Source organism: Rhinichthys klamathensis, unplaced genomic scaffold (genome assembly GCF_029890125.1).
Source record: "Rhinichthys klamathensis goyatoka isolate OS25496 unplaced genomic scaffold, OSU_Roscu_1.1 h1tg000051l_1, whole genome shotgun sequence".
NCBI lineage: Eukaryota > Metazoa > Chordata > Actinopteri > Cypriniformes > Leuciscidae > Rhinichthys > Rhinichthys klamathensis.
The window spans coordinates 1,723,009-1,744,613 of NW_026606597.1; the positions used below are offsets into that span (position 1 = coordinate 1,723,009).

The 21,605-nt window shown below is 38.8% G+C and overlaps 2 protein-coding genes across 7 annotated transcripts in view; both read left to right on the plus strand.

The window, feature by feature from the left end:
• Positions 1 to 4,989: 4,989 nt before the first annotated feature.
• bdnf (brain-derived neurotrophic factor) overlaps positions 4,990 to 21,605 on the plus strand; it is a 28,640-nt gene continuing 12,024 nt past the window's right edge. The window contains exon 1 of one of the 5 annotated variants that reach the window (XM_056247972.1): positions 4,990 to 5,013. Coding sequence is in view for 1 of the 5 variants with exons in the window: in XM_056247973.1 (XP_056103948.1) it covers positions 16,989 to 16,991 (3 nt within the window). In the remaining 4 variants the exon portion in view is untranslated. Of the gene's footprint in view, positions 5,014 to 16,268; positions 16,318 to 16,422; positions 16,992 to 17,902; positions 18,123 to 18,963; positions 19,143 to 21,605 lie in introns of those variants that run through there. The other 4 variants (XM_056247977.1, XM_056247973.1, XM_056247975.1 and 1 more) reach the window with 4 other exon arrangements.
• cars1 (cysteinyl-tRNA synthetase 1) overlaps positions 8,252 to 21,605 on the plus strand; it is a 107,828-nt gene continuing 94,474 nt past the window's right edge. For both annotated transcript variants that reach the window (XM_056247968.1, XM_056247969.1), the window contains exon 1: positions 8,252 to 8,258. The gene's annotated coding sequence lies outside the window, so the exon portion shown is untranslated. The remainder of the gene's footprint in view (positions 8,259 to 21,605) is intronic.

A 21,605-nucleotide genomic window follows, 5' to 3' on the forward strand; every position in this document is an offset into this window, starting at 1 on the left:
CAATGAGCTGACAGCTGTGTTTCCAAGATTGTCCAATAAGACGAAGTGAGAGGTTGGAGGTGGATGTTGCTTAGCAACTGCAGGTAGAATGAGATCACGTTGAAGGCATTGTCTTATCGGAGGGCCTCAACAGACTTCACATGCATTGTTTTGTGATATAAATGAATGCACGTGTAAAGTGTGTCAAAAATCCCTAAAGTTTGACTTTGATGGGATAACAAACAAACATTTTATTATTTTTTGAGTTGAGTTGATAAAGAAATCCTTTCATGGAGATAGTTGATAAAGTTATATCTTAAAGGGAAGTAGTGTGGGGGGAACTGTGTACCAGATATTGGTCAGCTTTAGGTTTACATGCACTTCTCTTTTTTTTTAAACATAATTTTAATTTTGCCGTGTATGAAGTTATAAGAAGAAGAAAAGGAGGACATGAGTTTCGGGAGGAAAGCAGATTGCTCCTGGCTGTTTTTGTGACAGGTGAGTGGCGTAACACAGGCTAGCATGCCCCGCCGCAATGTAAACAAACACACGCAGTACCTCCTACGGTGCAACGTAGCCAGCCGGCTCACATCACAGATGCCATGCTTTTGGTACCCGGATTATTACAGACTTCAGCAGCACTGTACTTCCAACATGTGAGAGAGAAAGTGGAGTTTGCCAGATAACACTTCAGAGATGATGCAGCCTTGATAACTTTTTGAACAATTCTGTGGTCGTGCGTATCACTACATCTGACCTGGAGTTATATTGCACAGATTTACGTGTGGGTGTGCAGTGTCATAATGCATCATATTGACTAAATGTGTGGCGTACTTGCAGATGAAAAAACACAATTGGAAGCAAGATTAACAGTAGTATCGAAGTTCATGAAATGGTTTAACATGGCTTGTCTTATTTGCGGCCGTTATCCTTCCTATATTCCTTTATCTCTTGTTGTAACATTATCTTTTAAACTAATCCTCAACTTCTAATCTTCTTTGACGTCCATGTCTTTTTAACTGAAAAAGCAATCATTTAAAAGGCCTTATCAGAACATACTGCATGTTGGGGTGAAGCGGTGTAGGGACAACGATTGGCTCGAAAGGAACACAGTGTTTTAGAATTAAAAAGACAAATAGGCTGAATCTAAAAGCTGAGGGTGAGAGCGGCAGGGAGGGGAAATGAAATAGCAGGATGGTATAGTCGAATGCCTGAAAGGATGAAGATAATGAATAAGTGTGATTTGATTAGCAGGAACACCTGAGATGAACCCAGAAATAGATGCTGCCTCAATGATGCCCTCAATATGCCATTGATAGCCACAAGTCTTTAGAGAACAAGTAAGAAATGAGAAAAATAAAGATATTGATTCATTTATGATAAAAGAGAACTTTAATTACATTAACAACAGTGTAAAATTTTCACACACACACACATAGGCCTATATATATATATATATATAGAGAGAGAGAGAGAGAGAGAGAGAGAGAGAGAGAGAGAGAGAGAGAGAGAGAGAGAGAGAGAGAGAGAGAGAGAGAGAGAGAGAGAGAGAGAGAGAGAGAGAGAGAGAGAGAGTACAACAACAATTACTAAGTAATTAATGACTTTTCACTTGAAAAAGTAAATTAAAGTAGCCTGGTTAAAACCAGACCATTCTCAGTTGTAACTGAGTTATGGTCTGGCAAAGCGTCATAGACAAATCATTTCCAGAGGGGCGTCACCAACGGACGTCGCGGATAGACCTAAAACCAATTAGAGCGATGAAGGAGATGACGTATGCAGAGCGGCGGAAAAACATCTCCAAGTGTTGTTCTTTGCTCGGTTTTTAACAAAAAGGAAACGTTCAAATCGCTTAAAACATACGCGATAGCTGATTCGAACGAGTGATGTTCGACGGCGGCATCCATCTTTGTAATGTAGGCTACAAAATCTGCTTCAAAGTCCCAGCGCTGTCGTCATCGTGTAAAGCCCGCTCCAACGTTTCTGATTGGTGCCTCAATTTCGACGGATTGGAAATGGGCTTGAATGATCTCTTTGCCAGACGAAGGCCCTGTCCCAAATGGCACACTTCATGTGCACTTTCGGTCTTGTGGACTTACAATGGCTGCCGCGTGCGCGTGCGCGTGTCCGTTAAGTCCGTGAGACCGTAGTGTGTCCCATTTGTCATTTTTAGATCTCAGAAGGGTGCTCGCGAGCGCCCCCTCTGCGGTCGATTTGCGCCCTTGATGCGCACTTTTGCCGAGCCCGCGCTGATGCGGACTCCACAGCAGACTTCTTCCCGACATTCAAAGCGGCGTTACGTCGCGAAAGTGCGGACTCAGGCCCAGTCCCAATTCTCACTTGAGCCCTAAGGCCTTCCTGGAAGTGGACACTTGTTGAAAGTGCACTTAGCGGAGTAAGTGCGCAAGGGCCCAAAGCTGTGAAGAGCAGAATTCTCCTGATCACTTCTGTTGTGATCAGGAGAGCAAACACCATTCATTTGGCTAATGTGTGTGCTGCTTATAATAGCTGTAACATGACACAATCCTTTGAATGAAAAAAATAATATTTTTTTACTCTTAGCTACCAACCTTTCTGTTAATGTTATTAATATTAAAACAGTTTTTGGCTAAGATAAATTGTGATTGGGGTTTACCTGAGCTTATACTGCCTTACCGTATTCACAGCGATTCGAAATGCAATTTTAATTATGTTATTATGGAAATTGATATATGAAATTCTTCCCATCCCATACATGAAAAAATACATGACGTGTTGGTGAAATATTATATATAGGCTAAGGCTATATTAAAAGTCTTACATAGGCTATATGAAATAAAATGACACAACCCTGTCTCTTTTTGTTAAATTTCAGTTTTATTGATCAATAATAGCCATTATTAAATTATAAGTAGCCTAAAAAGTATAAGAAGCTATATAAGTCAAGAAATAAAGCAAGTTAAAAGATTCAGTCAAACATAAGTCAACAGGCTAACGTTACAACATTACAGTTAAATAGCATAAATATATAAAGTTATGAAACTTCACTTTGCCCTCAGCCAAAACGATTTGCCAGGGAACAAATCATAGATCACTGAGACCAAAGATCGCCCGTTAGATATACACAAGCCGATTTATAGCTCATGTTTAACCACTAGACACAGAGCCCGCGGGAAACGTCAGAATGACTAGCCGAGGTAAGGCTGTTCCAGGCGGGGTACATGAGCACTGAGCTCCCGCTGATCCCTGGAACTCCGAAAAAGTCCGATCAAAATTTTAAATAGGCGCTATCTTTATAAACAAACCACAGATTTGAGCTTTAAACAACTATATTCTCGACTGAAAAACTCTTAAAACTACATTTCGTGACACGATAACACTAATATTTTTAAATTTCGCGGCCTTGAAAAACACTTCACCACACCGGCTTCCTTTATCTTCGGAGTTTCCGCTCCCGAACAGCACCATAGCAACCATTCTCCCCCATTGGTTAGCTGTTCGAAACGTCACAACACTACAAGGATTCTGGGTAATATCCCACAGCAAAGTGAGGTCTGATGCGCACTTGCGAAAGGGGTGCATTAAGTGCCCTTATGATCACCCCTGGAGAACACTCCAGGAGAGGATCGGGACACCCTACGGTCTTGCACCCCTTAGCGAGAACGCGCATTGAGGGGCACAAGGGCGCAAGTGCGGGTATTGGGACAGGGCCTCAGAGGAAGACCGCGAGTGCTTAGGGTTCCATTTGGGACAGGGCATAACTTTCAGAGCAAATCTAAATTTGCCGGGAAGTTGTCTGAGTTTTCCCAGGCTAAAATGAAAGGATTTATCTTCATTTTTCTGTATTTTAATTAGTTACTTCTGATGTAATAAAGTAGACTAGAACAATTCATATAAAAAAATAATGGATTTAACATCAAATTTTAATGCATGTTTTTAATATAATTTAAATACTTTGGTCAGTTCGATAAAAATCTGCAATTTTAAATTGTTTATGTGAAAGAATTAAAAGAGCAGTTTCATGTCTATCCTTGTATTGTTCAACTGGTCGATGTTGTTATGATATTTATATATATTTATCCCATTTAACTACTATTATTCAATAATTTTAAAGTGTCAGTACTGCCTCAAAGCGTAAAGAATATGCATTAGGTTAAAGGTCATCAAATTAAATTTTGGCCTTTGTCTGCGTGTAGCTCCTGCAGGGATGATTGATTATTATGCAAACCACAAGCAGGTGTGCCTGTAACAAGTCTTTGATGCATTATCTTTTAGAAACTGGGTGAGTAATGGATAATCATATAATTATGAAATTGTTGCAAAAAAGTAAAATATTAAGAATTAAGACAATCTATGGCTATATTGGAAAAGCTGGATGCAAACAGGGATTTAGTGAAGATTAATCACATTTTATTTCCTTTTGTAACAACAATACAAACAATTCAACTTTTTTACTAAATTAAATTGTGGATAACAGCCCAGATAGATTGTTCATAGACATATTTGATTAAAAAAAGTTTGAATTTATACTGAAATCGTGCAGAAACCTTGACAAATATGGGTTTTGTCTCACTTTGTTGAGATCTTTTTTGAAAGAGTTACATTGTGAGAGGGAGACAAATCTGAGAAGATGAGAACTTAAAAGTTTCTGTTTACTCTCCATTTATTCTCATTGCTCTCAGGACATTAAGATCTCATGTATGATTTTCCTTTGTTGCGGGGATGACGGGCATATTATCACAAAGTTTGCGACTTTCATACGAAGGATTATAAAACAGGACTGTTTCAGCACACTAATTCCCAGCTTTCAGAGTGGAAAATATTCAAATAGATGGTATGGAAATCCTTGGATAAGCTAAGATTTGAAATGTAAAGCAGGGTACGTGGGAGATCGACCCGCTCCCTAATGCTCCCTGCAAGCTCCGCCACTCAGACGAATATCAAAATTCGTGGAGCAGGGAGAGAATCTGTGGATCTGGCGCGTTTTCCGAAATCAGACCCAGTCAAATGGGACCACCGGTCCGACACTACCTAGCAGCACACCACAGCATTAAGGTAAGCCTGATGGCAATTAGCATTCTGATGCAATATTAGTTCCTTAAGGGGTCCCACAGAAACACAGCCCGACAGATACAGGAAAAAGATGTGCAGATAAGATAGCCCAACCTGAAGTATTTAGGTGAGCAGCAATTACAGATGAAGAATAATGAGAATGTTCTTGTTTTAAATGCTGAGCGCATTCTTTGACTGTAACGAGTACAAACCTTGCAAACAAAAGGTGTGTCGTTACGTCACAGGGCAGCAAGAGGCCAAGCGCAGAGTGAAAACAATGCAGCTTCCATTCAAATATATTCAAACCAAAATACAGGAACACCACAATATCCCATCGCATGACAGCAGGTGATTGCATTTTGAGTATGGATCATGTGAAGGGCAAAGGTACTGTGTGTAGTTATGGTTACATACGGACTTGATGAACCTAAGATTGGCTTTGCAGAATCATTTGTAGTAAATTGAAGGCAAAATGAGGTATCACATTCTTTGCCTATTTCTATTATTTCTCCCACCATACCCCTATGTATACTCAATTTCCCTCCAAATTAAATTGTTGTCGCTACGTTACCTTTCAGTGGGTCAATAAATAGGACGACTGTATGGGCATTAGTGTTGATGAGTCAGTCCCTGACGACCTCGCTCTTATTGTGAGAACACCTAAAGGCTGTCTATTGCCTTATCCTGAGGGTGAAAATGTCCTGAGGTTTGACAGTGAAATGAAAAATAGCACATAATGTGGAAACTGGATTTGATTATTAGCGTGGAGATCCTCTCTGAGGATTTGACGTTTTGTTGTGGTGTTTTGCACCAATAAGGGTCATTTGGTTTCAGCCCTTTTTTTTTTTTTTTTACTTCAGTTGACTGAGTCACAAAGGACCAGTGTTGATTAGGTAACTCCTGGCGTCAGAATCCAAGGGCAAATGTCCATCCCGTTATGACAAGCTGACATTTGCGAAGGTTTGACGATAAACATTATCTGGTCTCTCACGAGGAGGGAAGGAGGAACGTGCGAGAAAGCGAGGGACTGTCTTGATGCAAACGTTCTTATAGGCTTTATTTTGTCTCTCTCTGCTGCTTTCTCCTCCTTTACCAAATATAGCAGTAGAATAATGAAAACAATATCCAGTTTATATCTGCAAGTTAGTGAGACACCCACTCTCATTTGCAGCGAGAGCAAATGACCCTGGGGATGAGTCATAACATCACTTTAAGGCTGTTATATTCTCTACACACAAACATGGCGAAATCCAGCATGCGCCCAGGTATCCTTACCAAATATAAGTGGCCAGAGAGCTCTGTTACCCAGCAGGGCCTCGAGCCCAACAGTCCTTCCCCTCGATGCCCTTCCAAATCTAGTCTCTCTTTGAACATTTCCATTGAAAGGCAGCACTTTACCCATGGGGAGTGAGATGAAGAGCTAATGAGAGGCTTGCGCAACTCTTCTAGCTGATTAGACCTGCCACACATGAAGTGTCCGATATGTGATGTGATGGTATGTTCACATTGTGAAATAATACATATTCTGTCATCGTTTAATCACCCTCATCTCGATCCAAACCTGTATGACTTACTTTCTTCTGTGGAACACAAAAGAATACACTTTGGAAAGTTTTTTTTTTTATTTATTTTTTTTTTATTCAATGGCTATCAACCTTCTAAATATTTATGTGTGTGATCCAATTAATGAAAAAGGTCATACAGATTTGGAACGACATAATTAAATGATTTTAATTTACATTTTTGAGTGGATTATCCTTTAAGTTGGACTTGATATTACGGAGCATTTTAAATGAAGTGTGAGGTTTTGACCTATACATTCTTATGAGATTTATTTTGACCTAAAAATGCTTATGAAGTACTGTAAATTCAGTAACATTCTACATGACTTAAGTGGGGGGAAAAACTTGTCTACATCCAAACTGTTGACTGAGGACTGTAAATACTGTATTTGTCTTATCTTTTCATTCATCGCGCCGCAGCATACTATATATGGACACACATTATTTTATTCTATGTCAGATGACTGACATAAAATCATTTTCATTGTATTGAAACCATCTTGAATCTGTCTGACCACTCCCTATACAGCCACATCATAAAACTAAAGTGTTAACAGTCTCTGTCTTATCAGACAGATATCAACTTTGCTTAGTTTAAAGGAAGAAAAGAACCAAAGGGAGGTACAGAGTGTGTGTGTGTGGGGGGGGGGTTGTAATCGGACCCTGTTTCCAGGAGTCTAAGAGGATTTCGATGCAGTAATATTATATGTCGGTCCGAGCTAAAGGGAGACAAAGGTGCGCAGCCAAGCACCAGAGCAGAGCATGTCATCTAAATAGTGCTGGGCTTCTTTTTGCAGTTTATTACATCCAACTGCTTTGTGTTGGTTGAGTTTGGCTGGGAGGCGGCACAAAGGAGGCAGTTTGTTCACCCTCGAAAAGCATGCTTTTATTTGCGGCAGCCCTTTGATGTATAGAGAGAAGCATTTGGAGTAGGATATCCCTAACAGACCAACAGGGAAGAAATCCCACTCTTTTAGTATTGTCTTTAACAATTCCCATCCTTTCAGCAACTCCCGCCTTTATTCACTTTAATGGCCTTACTTTAGACCATTGAGCGAGCTGTCTATTATTATAGCGTTATGGGGAGGGCGGCATTTGTGTCTGCATGTTTAATTGTATGCATGCCAAACGTGAGGGAATGGACATGTTGGAAATTGCCATACAGTGTAACAGAAACAAGTGGCATCACGCCAAGTGCACACATGTTCGCTCAGTGTCAAAACAGAATTACAGGCCCAATTACAACATTTAGTTTGCACCTGGTCCTTAAGACAAGGCTAAAATAACAAAGCTAGTCAAAAAAGTAACTAATATGCAACTAATATGCTAATTAGCAAGATCTCGTCTTAATGGTAAGTTGCAAATGATGATGCAACAAAACTGTCAGACAATTTGCATTATAATACATTGCAAATTATGTTGTTGTGACTCCACTTGAACAAAAACAATAGTTTAGTGGTTAATGAATGTGAAGAGGAAGCTTGTGTCCTCAGTTTTGTTTTAAAAGGGCCTGATGAAAATGACTGATAATCTCACTCAAGATCTTTGAATCTTGAAACGTTTGATGAATCATTCAGACTGGTTTTATGAATCAAATAAAGTGATTCATTAAACAGATTTGACAAAAAAAAAAAAATCCGGCAACAACTTCTCTAATGAACTGTCGAGAATGTGCAAAGGAGATATAGTGAATAACGGTTTGTTGAGTTGTCCTTTTTTTTTTAAATTATACTCTTGATTTTTAAAGTTTTTAATGTTCCAGTTTCTGTCTCCATTTTTTGTGCATAGAATAGAGTGATCAGTGCATTATTTAAAATGTACTTTTTGTTCCACCAAAGAAAGGAAGCGGCTTGAAGCAACAGCAGAATTGTACATTTTGGATGAACTTTTCTTTAAAGGAATGAAAAAATCATTATTTTCTATAGGTGAGGTTATCAGTACAATAAAAGAATAGTCATTTATTTTATTTTATTTGTCTCTTTCACACTCTCAAGTCTTAATTAAAAAAATGAACTCTATTAAGAAACTTTTTATAACTGCCAATAGTACCACAAGAGACCAAATTCTAACTAAAATGGCCAACGAAAATGGCCACTGACTCACCAGATGAATACAAACAGTGCAAGTGCATATGCTCTTGAGACTTGGAGCTTCCATGTCTCAGACCTTATAAAAAGAACAACGGTCTTTGATGTATTGGTACCTAATGATGTCCACAGATTAATTGTCTCATTTTGTGATTGTCCTATTTTGTCCATTTAGCAAAGGGTTTTACCGATATAACTATGAACAGCGATGCTTATTGCTGTATGATGAACAGATCAATATTAGATGTCCATGTACTCTGAGATACAAATAAACAAAACCCCACTGTTGTTGGCCCTTACAAACCTCAACTATTGAAAAGCATGCAAATAAGACTAGTCAAATAAACTGCAGCACCTATGGGTGAGGGAACATTGGTTGTAGTTTAAAAAAAATATTTTGATTTAAATTATATGGATTACAATTTAAATTATATAAAGAAATAATGGATGGATACAATTGTTTGCCAAATTCATAAATGTACATAAACAATGATTATGTACAAAGATTAAAACATCTACTTATTGTATCATATCACTGTTGTGATATGTAAGTGCATGAGAATGATGAACAATGTTGTGCAAGTAAATTACTTTATGATGATATGAATGCAGGCATCAATGTAGCGAGAGAAAGATCAGGCACAAATATTTGTTATATTTAACAAATAATCCATAATATCCCTCACCCAAGCAAACCATGGACAGAGTTAACTGCAACCAACACACAGGCAGAACCAGGTGTCCGGTTACAGGACACATTAAGACTGATAAGACTTTTTATGACCCAAGGGAATTTAGAGAGAGTTTTGACTTACTTAATTATCGTTGAAAAGGACAAATAAACCCTTTTAAACCTATATATATTCTATACATAGCCACTTGAGAAAGTTATAAACATGTATCCAATTTCCCATCTCATGATTATATAGGGTTTATATATTAATTCAAACTCTTTTGGATTAATGTTTCAGTATGGTTAACTAAAATCACATGTGTAGCATGTTTGCTATGAACTCCAATTTGTATTCCCTATTTGTTCATTTACATCACATGTTGCTAACTCTGTGACACATTAGTATTATAAGAATCATGAAGGTTCTTCTCTTAAACACCCAATCAAATTATGCAAATGCCCTACACAAAGGATTGTAAAGTCTCACTCCAAAGGAACCACTTCTTATTGGCTCACACACCTCCAGAGGGTGAAATTCTAATGTGAAGATGATGCTGAGCTAGAAATCGTCTGAGGCGCCCTGAGTTTGTGCCAGGCTGCGGCCTTGTCTTTTTGCACCAAAGACCCTCTGACTCCAACTTGTTCTCTCTCATCAAGACAACATCAGCAAAGATCAACTAGAGCCTCGACAAATTGCATCAGGACAGTTTTATTCAATGGGTGAGACAAACTTAGTCTCATTATTTGATACATTAAGTATCCAAGGGCGTATTAGAACTAAACTGATGGTTTGCTCAGACTGTTGATCTGCTGAATTTCAAACAATGCTATAACTTCTTGCTTTCCTGTGTTCTGCTTCAGCTCTCTTTCCATTGCTAAACTGTATGCATGTACGTATGTATGTGTGTGTGTGTGTATGTTAGATTAGTCTAAGTGTTTAATCTAGTTAATAAAGTCTTGTTCGTGTCACATTTACAGTAAAGTTGTTTGTGGTTCGTGCTCATATACTGGAGTCCCTAATCATGCAGATTTTGGGTACATGCTCTGAGTAGTACTGTACAGTATGAAAGTTATTTTCCATACCCCGGAAATTAACATTTCTTAATTAATAATTAATACTAAACGTTCGCTGGACGAACAGGTTAGTTGATAGTGGTATTAGTTCTGCTACATCCAGTTAATTCTATTAACTGATACCAATATTTATAATTAATTATAATGAGTTATAATTAATTATTCATATTTCCCTTGAGCTAATTTGCTACATCAACTTACATAACCTAGTAGCCTATCTGTTATCATATACAGTGTGCAAATGAATATGTGTCTGTACTTAGAGACATGTCTCTCTCAGTACATATATAGTGACTACTAGATCTTTCACATTTTAAATATATGTGTATCTAATGCTGTGCACTTACATTACTGCTAAGATTGTCTTTGTGTGCATCTGTGAAACAATATGAATGCTATAGATCAGAGCTTGTAAATAACTTAAAAGCCTATTATAATGGCCACAGAGTGAGTGTATCTATTTAGGAAGCATATTGTAAAGGTAAAGAGCTCTACACCCTACCCTGTAACACAAGCTCAATGCTCAAATTAAACATTTGATTTCTGTCACAAGCTCCAGTACTAGTAGATTCTCAATTTACACCATTGTGTGTGTGTGTGTGTGTGTGTGTGTGTGTGTGTTCTTACAATTGCCAAGCAGCTTCACAGCCGGCTGTTAGCCATGTCGTGTTGATATGTAAATTGTGTTGATGTGCTACTAGCTGGAAACTGTTGCCTGGTAGAGAGAATTAATAGTAAAATGCTGATTTGATTGATGACTGCTTTTCAGATCCGCTTTAAGTATGATCTTAGAAAATATAGAACATAACATAACATAACATAACAGAACAGAACCATATCTGAAAGCATATTAAAAGTTCACTAAGCATTATGACAAAAAACTTTATCTAAAAAAAGATTGTTGATTAATGTTAGAGTGACTGTGATGGACTTTTTTTCATCAGTCTTATAGTCATAACAAGTTTGACATCATCATAAGTTGTAACACTGCATTATGACTCATTATAATATAAAGATCAACCTCTGATTCAGTCACTGGCACTTCTTCATCAAAAATCACTAGATGCTTTACTATTTTAAACCATGAGGATTATTGAGGTAAGATCTGCCACTGAAGAATTCCAGTGTGAGTATCAAATCCCAGATCTAAGCACTGGGAAACAATATGTAAGTCTTTTCACATTTTGCTGCTTAGATTTTTAAGCAATGGGTTTAAAGCATAACAGGATTCACCTGGGATATGTAGAACTTTGTGAATCACAGGCATTCCAATTGTGCTGAAATCTTCAGAAAAGTTCGGCGTGTGCAGATTTGTTATAGGCCTGTACATAAAGTGAGTATAGGATATAAGCAATAGTGTATGAACAAATTGAAAAAAAGGTGGATGGGGTGTCAGGTTTACTTCACCCTTGCATTAAAAGGATCACATCAGCAAGAAATACCAAGGGTTCACTCTAAGCATGGAGAGTCTGCTTTTAGCTATTATGCCAGCCGCAGCTGGAACCAGCTTCCAGAAGAGATCAGATGTGAACCCCCATTAGTCTGAATACAAACCCATCTTGTTGAATCTGTCATTTTCCCCTGTTTATGTGACAAGTGACCATTTTTATTTATGAACACTGAATATGAATGTTATGCATTCTAAAGGTTGCCTGTGTCAGAGTTGAACTCATAGCTTAAACAGTAGAGCTCTGCACCAGAAAGCAGCTGTGAGAGAGTGAGGATGAGAGAGAAATTAAATGAAGAAACAATAGATGTCCCTTCAGCCCTATAGAAGACGAGATGCATCCTTCCACCGACACGTGCACACACCCACTGCTGAGGGTTATTTTTACTGCCAGGTACTGTGTAAGTTGTGACGTGCAAGCCCCATTACTGATATTTATGGAACACAAATTAAAACAGAGAAATGATATGGCATTCCCCACGGACCCATCCGCTCTTAATAGTGGTCGGTAAATAGAGTAAAGAAGGGGGCTCAGAAATGCTGACGGTGCAATTCTTTTGGCTGCCATACACTTCAGTTCTCATAATGATTTTGGAGACTGAGCGAAGCCCAAATGTAATTAGGCATGACAAACAAGCGAGCTCAGGTGACCTGGATAAAGACAACATTGGGTTCAAATAAAACTAGCCAGAGAAATGAATTTACATATTGTGACAGTATATAGTTATAGGATAGACATTTACCTCTCCTCCCAAAGTTTCTTTTAATAAGGCAAGGCAAGTTTATTTATATAGCACATTTCATACACAATGGTAATTCAAAGTGCTTTATATAGAAGAAATTAAAATAATTAAAAGAAATAAGAATAGTTAAAACAGTTTAGAATAAAAAATAAAATAAAGTACAGTACAAACAGTCGGACGAACAGTGGCACAGTGCTCATTCAGTAAATGCACAGCTAAACAGATGTGTTTTGAGTCTGGATTTGAATGTGACTACTGTAGGAGCACATCTGATCTCTTCTGGAAGCTGGTTCCAGCTGCGGCTGGCATAATAGCTAAAAGCAGACCTCTATGCTTAGAGTGAATCCTTGGTATTTCTTGCTGATGTGATCCTAATGATCTGAGTGATCGGTTTATATTCAGTGAGCATATCTGCAATATATTGAGGTCCTAGCCCATTAAATGATATATACCAGTAATAACACTTTAAAATCAATCCTAAATGTAACTGGGAGCCAGTGTAAAGACCTGAGGACTGGTGTGATATGTTCATATGTTCTGGTTCTGCTCAGAATCCTGGCAGCAGCGTTCTGTATGAGCTGACACTGTCTTATGGTCTTTTTGGGAAGGCCAGTGAGGAGTCCATTACAATAATCCACCCTGCTGGTGATAAAAGCATGCACAAGTTTCCCAAAGTCTTGACTGGAAACAAAGCATCTAATTCTTGCAATATTTTCCAGGTGATAGTATGCTGATTTAAGTAAGTAAGTAAGTAAGTAAGTAAAAGTTTATTTATATAGCACCTTTCACAGGTATAAGACCACAAAGTGCTTCACAACAAAAACAATTATATCATAAAATACACAACATAAAAGCATAGACAGTACATGATCATATCAACCCACAAGCAGCTAATTAAAAGCCTGAACAAATAAATGAGTCTTTAGTCTGCATTTGAAGGCATCAACAGAGTCGAGAGAGCGCATAGACGGTGGGAGGTCATTCCACAACCTAGAGGCAACAGCCTGAAAAGATCGGTCACCTCTAGTACGATAGCGAGTGCGTGGAACAGTCAACAGGTTCTGATCCACAGACCTCAGAGCACGCACAGGGGTATAACGCTGAATCAGGTCACTAATATAGGAGGGTGCCTGACCATGCAAAGCTCTAAAAACTAAAACCAAAATTTTAAAATTTATCCTATAAGACACTGGTAGCCAGTGAAGTTCTTTTAGGATAGGGGATATGTGAGACCTCCTATTTGTACGTGTTAAAATTCTGGCTGCAGAATTTTGAATTAATTGCAGAATTAATTTAGTTATTGCAATTGCTTTGACATGATTACTGAAACTAAGGTCTGACTCTAGAGTCACAGGGACTTTTTTTCTTGTTAAACCTACAAAGATGCACAGTATTTCTCACTTCCGGTGAAGATCTCCCATGCCGCGCTAATATTTTAGTATATTTCATTTCATTTTAATTATTTGTAAAAATCTACTAATTATTTCTACACAATTTTTTTTTCAGTGCACTATTGTCTTCAGGCTTTTTGTCACCTAAGCCCCAAAATGTGTAACAAAAATTATTTTACTGTCATAATTAAAAATAAATTGAAGAGAACACATCTTGCGTTGAAGTAAAGTTCATTATTTGGGCTCAAACTGTTCACAACAGGATCTAAGATTGTGCATGTGTGTGTGTGTGTATAATATGGAATATAAATGGCAGTGGTTCAGGTGCTTGTCGGATGAGAGTGGGTGCTGTCTTAGGTAGGAGATGGTGCTGGTGGTCTAACTGACCTGTAGTTTGAGGTTCCGGGTATCTCTTTAGGAGTTACGGGGGAGGGCAGAGGTGGTGCAGAGGGCCGCATGTGAGTCATCCAGGGTGCCTGTGAAAAGTGTGGGAGTGTGGAAAGAACGGAGGAGAGGAAAGGAAGACTGGAGTGATGAAGTGATGCGGCTTTGAGAAAGAAGAGGAAGTGATGACGGGTTATGAGGGAGGTTCTGGATGTGTTTAGACATTTAAAAGACAATTAGTGTGGTGTCCTCAGTACTGGCCCTGAACCCTCCACAAGAGTTATGCTTTTTTGAGGCGGCGTTTTATTCTGTTTGACCACTTCAAGGGCCATGTCCCTAAGCAACATAGCCCTCCTTCATCCGTCTCGACGGTCTTCATTTGAAATATCTATATACTCCACAAACTATACTCACCCGTGACAGTGTTTCAAAGTTCAAAGTTTATTTGTCACATACCAGTTATAGTTCATACAACGAGCAGTGAAATGTAAGTCTGGTATTCCTATAGACTGTGTAATAAAAACATACCCTAAATATCACTTAAAAGATGCAACCATTGTAAAACAGTAACTAGTAAAGTGCATAAGTGCAGTACCATGTATTAAACATCGTCATCAGAGTCCTTAAAGTGCAATGTTTTTTATGTATGTGTTTTCAACCTTGAGCCATTCATTCTTCAAAAAATGTCTTCCGTAATATCTATGCTTATTAATGTGTCCTGACAGAGCATTGTTGATCCTCATCTGATCACGGAGAACTAGAACGTGTTAGTCTGCAGTGCACCAGGCCTGCAAGAGAAAAACGAGTCACGCAGGGACGAATTTGAGGCAGGAAACTCAGTAGCAGACAAATGTTCAAATAAAAAAAGTAAATGAACCTTTAAAAGAAACACTCATACTTTGCTTAAGGTATGTAATGTCACAACCCAAACATGATATGGTATTGTATTCAATTGTTTTGTTTCTGCTTTAGTAAATAAGCAGATTTTGGATCTTATTTAATACAAAAAACATGAAAAATACATTAAAAGTGCATCTAAAAACTCTTGAAAAAACCTTTTAAAAACAATGCGAGATGGTGTGTAAAAGTGCTGTTGCAAATCGCATTATATCTTAAGCAGACTGGCCGGGATGGAAGTTGCAGTTGTGTGTAATCAGTTTTTTCTTGAACTGAAGCAAACCCAAGATGAGAAACACAAAGCCTGTTTGCATTAATTTCCTGTCTGATATGAAGGGATCAATTGCCATATATATTCTATAATATATAGTAATCCATGGCCCCATATAAGAATGGTTAAATGAAGGAAGGAAGGAAGGAAGGAAGGAAGGAAGGAAGGAAGGAAGGAAGGAAGGAAGGAAGGAAGGAAGGAAGGAACTTGTTGAATCACAGCAGCAACTTGGACTTTTAGAGGAAACAATTTCTGTTAATGCTATCCAGAAAAGAAGTTTATGTGAGAAAGGGTCCACTGATCTTGAGAACTTTTTCTCCCTTTCTTCCCCCCCAGCTCGTTTACAGTGTATGTCTGTGTTGCCTCAGCATACTGTTTACTGTTGCTCTGAGTTATAAATACAATAGGGTTTCGTGTCTTTTACAACTCTCCGGCTCGAACGAATCTTGGATCATACCACCAATAAATACCACCTATTACTCATGTTACTTTCCAGCACATTTGTAGGACACATCCAAGCATAGCGCCTCGTCACTGCATAACAATTAGATGTCTGAGTGTTCGCGCTCTGATGGAATTTTACTGATAACAGACAACGGTCGTACTTGGATTTCGTGACTTCCATTTCATTCTTTATGTTAAGATAAAGGCGTACTGGGGGATAATAACGTTGTCAGTTCTTTAAGTTTGACAGCGTGCCTCAAGACTGACGAGGATTCAGCTTTTTTCTTTTCCTATAGTACACACAAAACGAAGCTCAAAACTGTATTGCACAGATGTAAGTATGGTACTTAAAACCATGTTTTTCCTCTGTTTGGCTTTCAATATCACAGCTTTGCAGCAGCAGCAACAAGTCTCCCGAGAACTTAGTGCTACTTGGCAGAAAATAAGATTGTGAAATGTGATCTTACCTGACTTCTCCCTCAGCTGGGAAAGCAGCCAGATTTAAAATGTCGTGAACTGTACCGGCTTTGCGTAATGTTGACATATCACGCGCAATGCACGCACAGACAAGCGAAAAAAAGTGCACATTGCTGTCTTGGATGCGCAACTTTTCTTATGGTCATTCATTTTCACTCAGCATCTCGGGTTTGTAGTTGCTGGTCAGTTTAATTCCCATATAAACTCGAGCGCCTTCGCTTATTTCAATCACATAAGATTCACGTTTCTCTGAGCGAGGGCACTGCGTAAATCTGTACAGGGGTTTTGGGTAAATCGCGACTGGTTGCTATTTGTCCTATCGGCACAGTCACCAAGGTGTTAGAGAGTTTAAGCACGCGGATATTGCAAAGGGTTATTAGATTCATAAGTCACCCAAGTGGTGGGCGATCTTCTGAGCACGGCAGAAGTTCTCATATGATGACTTCAAACAAGACACATTACCTACCAGCATCTGTTGGAGTGTGTGGATATTAAGACACTTCTATCTCCAGGACAGCATAGGGGAAAATGGTAAGTAGCATGGAAATACTACACTTAAAGGAATAATTACTCCAAAAGGCATGGCTTGTGTTTACACTGTAGTGTTGGTAATCAAAAGAACAGATTTTGATGTACGACATTTACGAGTGCTCTCGTGCTTATGGACCCTAACGCTGAAGGCTACTTAAACAAGGGTTCAGGTTTGCTAACATGAATGTAAAACTTTGTAATGCTGCTGTTTTCTGTGATTCGTAGGTAGAGAAAAAAATCTGAGCATGGCAAACGCAGACACATACACAGCCGTAGAGAATATACATTCGAATTGGGGTTTTGCCTTTGTTGCGCTGTGTGCCAATCTGCGCTTTGATGACTATTGGGCTTTTAGCCTTTATTCTGAATGTCATTTTTTTACTAGTTCATTTTTCTGTCAATGAAAAAGCAACATGTGAAGACATGTCCATCTGCCCTGCAGGACAAAAGCAGAGCACCAAGACGCTATTACTGTGTGATTTGGGGACATGGGTTTCAAGCCATTTGGGGGACTCCTTTTTAGAGGGTTATGAGCGACTTTTCCGATAAGTGATTCTTTTGATAAGAAAACCACCGACCAACATGTGATCAAATATTAACAGGACGGGCTTGCCAAGGATATATTCACGTGACAAGGCGTGGGGAAGCAATAGAGTAAAGCAATATCAAGTGGCACTTAACGAAAGTGTAGATTTTTGCCTCTAAGTAACCTTAGCTGTGCTATGATTTCAGCACTTTGGACAGAGGCACCGGAGTCGTTGAACGCTGAGGACTAACACGGAGTGAGTGGACATCGCCTTTTGTGTTTTGCAGGGGGGGGGGTTTGTGGGTTTTTTTGCCAAAGCTAGGGAATTGTTCCACTTTTTCCTTCTTTTTTTCGCTTTCGGAGGGAGACCGGTGAAAAAAAAAAAAAAAGCAAGCAAACGCAAGGAAACGAACCAGTCGATAGTGGGGCTGCTTTGCGCTTGGAGTTTTGTCGCCACTTAGAGCATGTGAAAGTTGAAATGGTAGAGCTGCTGTAGTGTACGCGTACTTTGCAAGCTCCACTTGGTGCACAGTGTTAACTTTGGGAAATGCAAGTATTGGTCTTGAAGATCTAACCACTGATAGTGGTTGTCAGCTCTTAAAAAGGTAAGACCTGTTTGTTTTATTCACCCCTTTACTAGCAGTCGTTCTTGGGCAGATGTTTTACTTGCACATGAAAAATTACACCACTTTACGTCGCCTATTTTAAGTTTGATTAGTGGTTACAGCTAGATACAATGTTTCGCTGTGAGGAACAGCTTTGGGTAGTGATGGTAGAGGGAAATGTTAAACTTACGTTATCATTTTACATTTTCCCTCTACTTACTCGTATGATTTTACTCTAGATCAGAAAACGTAGCGGTGACAAAGTTATTTCAATTAACAGCCACAGTTCTGTCACGAAATCATAGAAACGGAATAATGCATGTAGGCTATTTCTATATCTCACAATTCACCCCTATAGAGATGTTCACAATTAGCATTTTTTTTTATATGAGTTCCTATTTATAGCGCAACACAAAATGTAGAAAGTAAATTGTGCATGTAAGTGCGAAAACCAGCAGACTTTCCGTCCTCATCACAATCAAATGCTTGCGGAATTCTTGTTGTCTTAAATGCGCAAATGCCTAGCACACGCTTTTCTTTGCTTGCTGAATAATGGGGTATGTCTTTAATAAAATATACGACTCAGCACGAGCTGCCATCTACCACTACATTGTCTTGCTGAAAACGAAAAGATCATTATCTATCTATCTATCTATCTATCTATCTATCTATCTATCTATCTATCTATCTATCTATCTATCTATCTATCTATCTATCTATCTATCTATCTATCTGTCTATCTATCTAATCTGTCTGTCCGTAGCAGTCATTCTCATCATCCTTTCTTATCAGCTAAATGTTGTTTTCGTTAGCATGGAAGGATAATTTATTCGTTGAATCGATCATAAAGTGGTGCAACCAGCCCTATCAATGTAATCGCGTCTGTAGCATCTCCGCACTTCGTCATCGTGGACAGATTGCTAGTGTTTTTACTACGGACCGCTTCTCCGTTTCATTCATCCCGAGATTTCCACTCCTCTCCTCCAGCATCACCTGCTCATCTCGCTCCCAAGCACACAGGTCTGTCTGTGCACACGCCGAACTGTTGGGAACCACTTAGAGCTAAAAGCTTTCGCCACAGATAACATATCATGTTAAAATATTTTGAATTGGCTCGCCAAAAATAGCCCGATGGTCAAAACATTATGTGTGTGTGTGTGTTTGTGTGTTCGTCTATATATTTCCAGTTAAAGTGAATAAGAATTTGGATAGGCGTGGTCAGATTTTGTTCAGACTGGGTTAGATGGAGCCACCGATAAGATTGCCTGATAAGGAAATGGCTGAGAGGGTGTCACGCGTATTGTGGAGAAAGCTGTGCAACACTGACACGAAATTAGGACAGTCAGCGTTTTAAAGGAGCTTTTCGCTGATGATTTTCTGACTTTTATGCCGACTAAGTTTAGGAATTCGTCTCAGTTTCTGAGAGGGGTGAGCGGAGGATATTGGCTACGGTCTATTTTTTCTTTGTATCCAAGAATCTGATTAAAGGGTGAAGCGATTGAATGACAAACAGACAGATATGAAAGCCCACGGGCGCCTCAGCACTGCGTTAATCAAGAGTCTATCAGGCGGAAGACATTCAGTGTCATTTAGCTGCGTTTAAATGATCATTATGACTGTTTCTCTTTGTTCGGGTGCATTAGCTTCTTTCATCACTGCTTAATCGGTAATTTCTCAATTAAACATTTATTTCATTGTCATAATCGTACGAAACATGTTATCGAGAAAATCTTTGTTGTTACAAAAACAATGTATCGAACATCTGACTGTGACAAATCAAGCGGGACAAGCAAGCAGAAGCTTTTGGACTGGTCCGAAAATAATAGTAGCCTAGGCTAGCTGATATTATAACTCGATTTTTTTATCGCTGTTTTATCATTGTGATCTTCGTAATACCCTTGTCATTTATGGGCTAATTTTATAAGTATCATTATTGACATGCAACAAAACGGTCACGAGCGCCGTTTTTGTGAGCAAATATTTCATGCATAATTTCGTTTTTCAACGAAATAATGCCTGTTTTTGTTTATACAAATAATCCAGTGTTGAATGACTAAATACTTCTGCATAAAATATGAAATGTATTTTTTTAAAGCTTTGACTAGAGTGAAATGTTATTATTAAATTGTTCATTTTTGTCATTTATTGCACACCAAACGGCTCAGAGTCGTGTTTTCATTTATTGAATGCATATGTTTTATTATTTCTAAAATGATATTATATATAATATAATTTTATTTCATGAGAGGGATAGAGATGTGGGTTGGTGGTGTGGGTGTGGGCATGTGGGGGGAGGGGGGCTGGAGGCGGATGCGGGGAGGGTGGGGGGTGCTGGGGGATGGCACGACACACTTTGTATGTACGGAAGGTTTTTTATAGAACTTTCTGCAATGTACGTCATCGGATCAGTCCATAAATGGGGTTGTGTTATCTAGCTGAGAATCTCCCTCTCCGCCCCCCTCCCCTCTGCTCTCCGATCGCTGCAGAGTTAAGGGTGGGCGTCAATAACAAATCTGAGCTTGGTAGATTTCAATTCAGACATCACATAATGCTATTGTATTGTGGCATTATATTTCTACAGTTTAATCGGCGTTTACTTCGTCCTCGTTTGACTGACCGCCGCGGATGATCAGGGGATATGTATAAACTAAATATGAAAATTGTTTTGTTTACGGAGAGAGGCTTTCCTAATTAACTTTTATAGAGATGTACCGACTTATTGCGCCCTGCTTCACTCGCGGGAGGAATTTATTATAGGCCTACTGAATATGCAGAGTTCCTCTGGGAAATAAAAGCGTGTGCTCGTCACAATTGCGAAAAAGAAAAAGGTCCGTTTTTTCATTTACTCCCTGAAAAGATTTTTTTTTTTTGCGAACAACAATAGTCTCACAATTTTGCTAACAACAATAGCAATAACTATAAAAATAATAATCATCATTTTCATATTACGATTAATCACAATTTCTATAAATTGCAAATATAAGCAGGCTAATTAACTACGTGGTGCCAAAATAATTTGAGTGATACTTCCGATGCATTTAGTGTAATTATTCTGTGTTTATGGGGCTATTTGGACAAGTCTAAAGTCATTAGTCAATTAGCACATCCGATCGCAGGTTTTCTGCGCAAGAAACCCTCAAGAGGCTTGAGGAATTGTGCGCGCGCTCAATACTAAGCAAGAGCGTGACTTGCTGTGCTCTAGCGCAAAGCGCTTATTCTGAAAGAGGTCGTGTGCCATCTACACTTATGGTGTAATTCCTCAAATAATCTGCTTTCTAGATATGTATATTTTTCTGTAATACTTTTGAAAATAACTCAATGTAACACCACCATTTAGGGTGTTGTTTGTGTCTCTGAATGTGTGTGGTATATACAATATTTATTTTCTTGACCTCTAGCATGTATCTCCATCCAAGTTTCTTTGATGGGGTCTGTCTGTATGATGTGCTTTGCTAGTTGTTTGCCCCCCACCTGTGTGCTTTA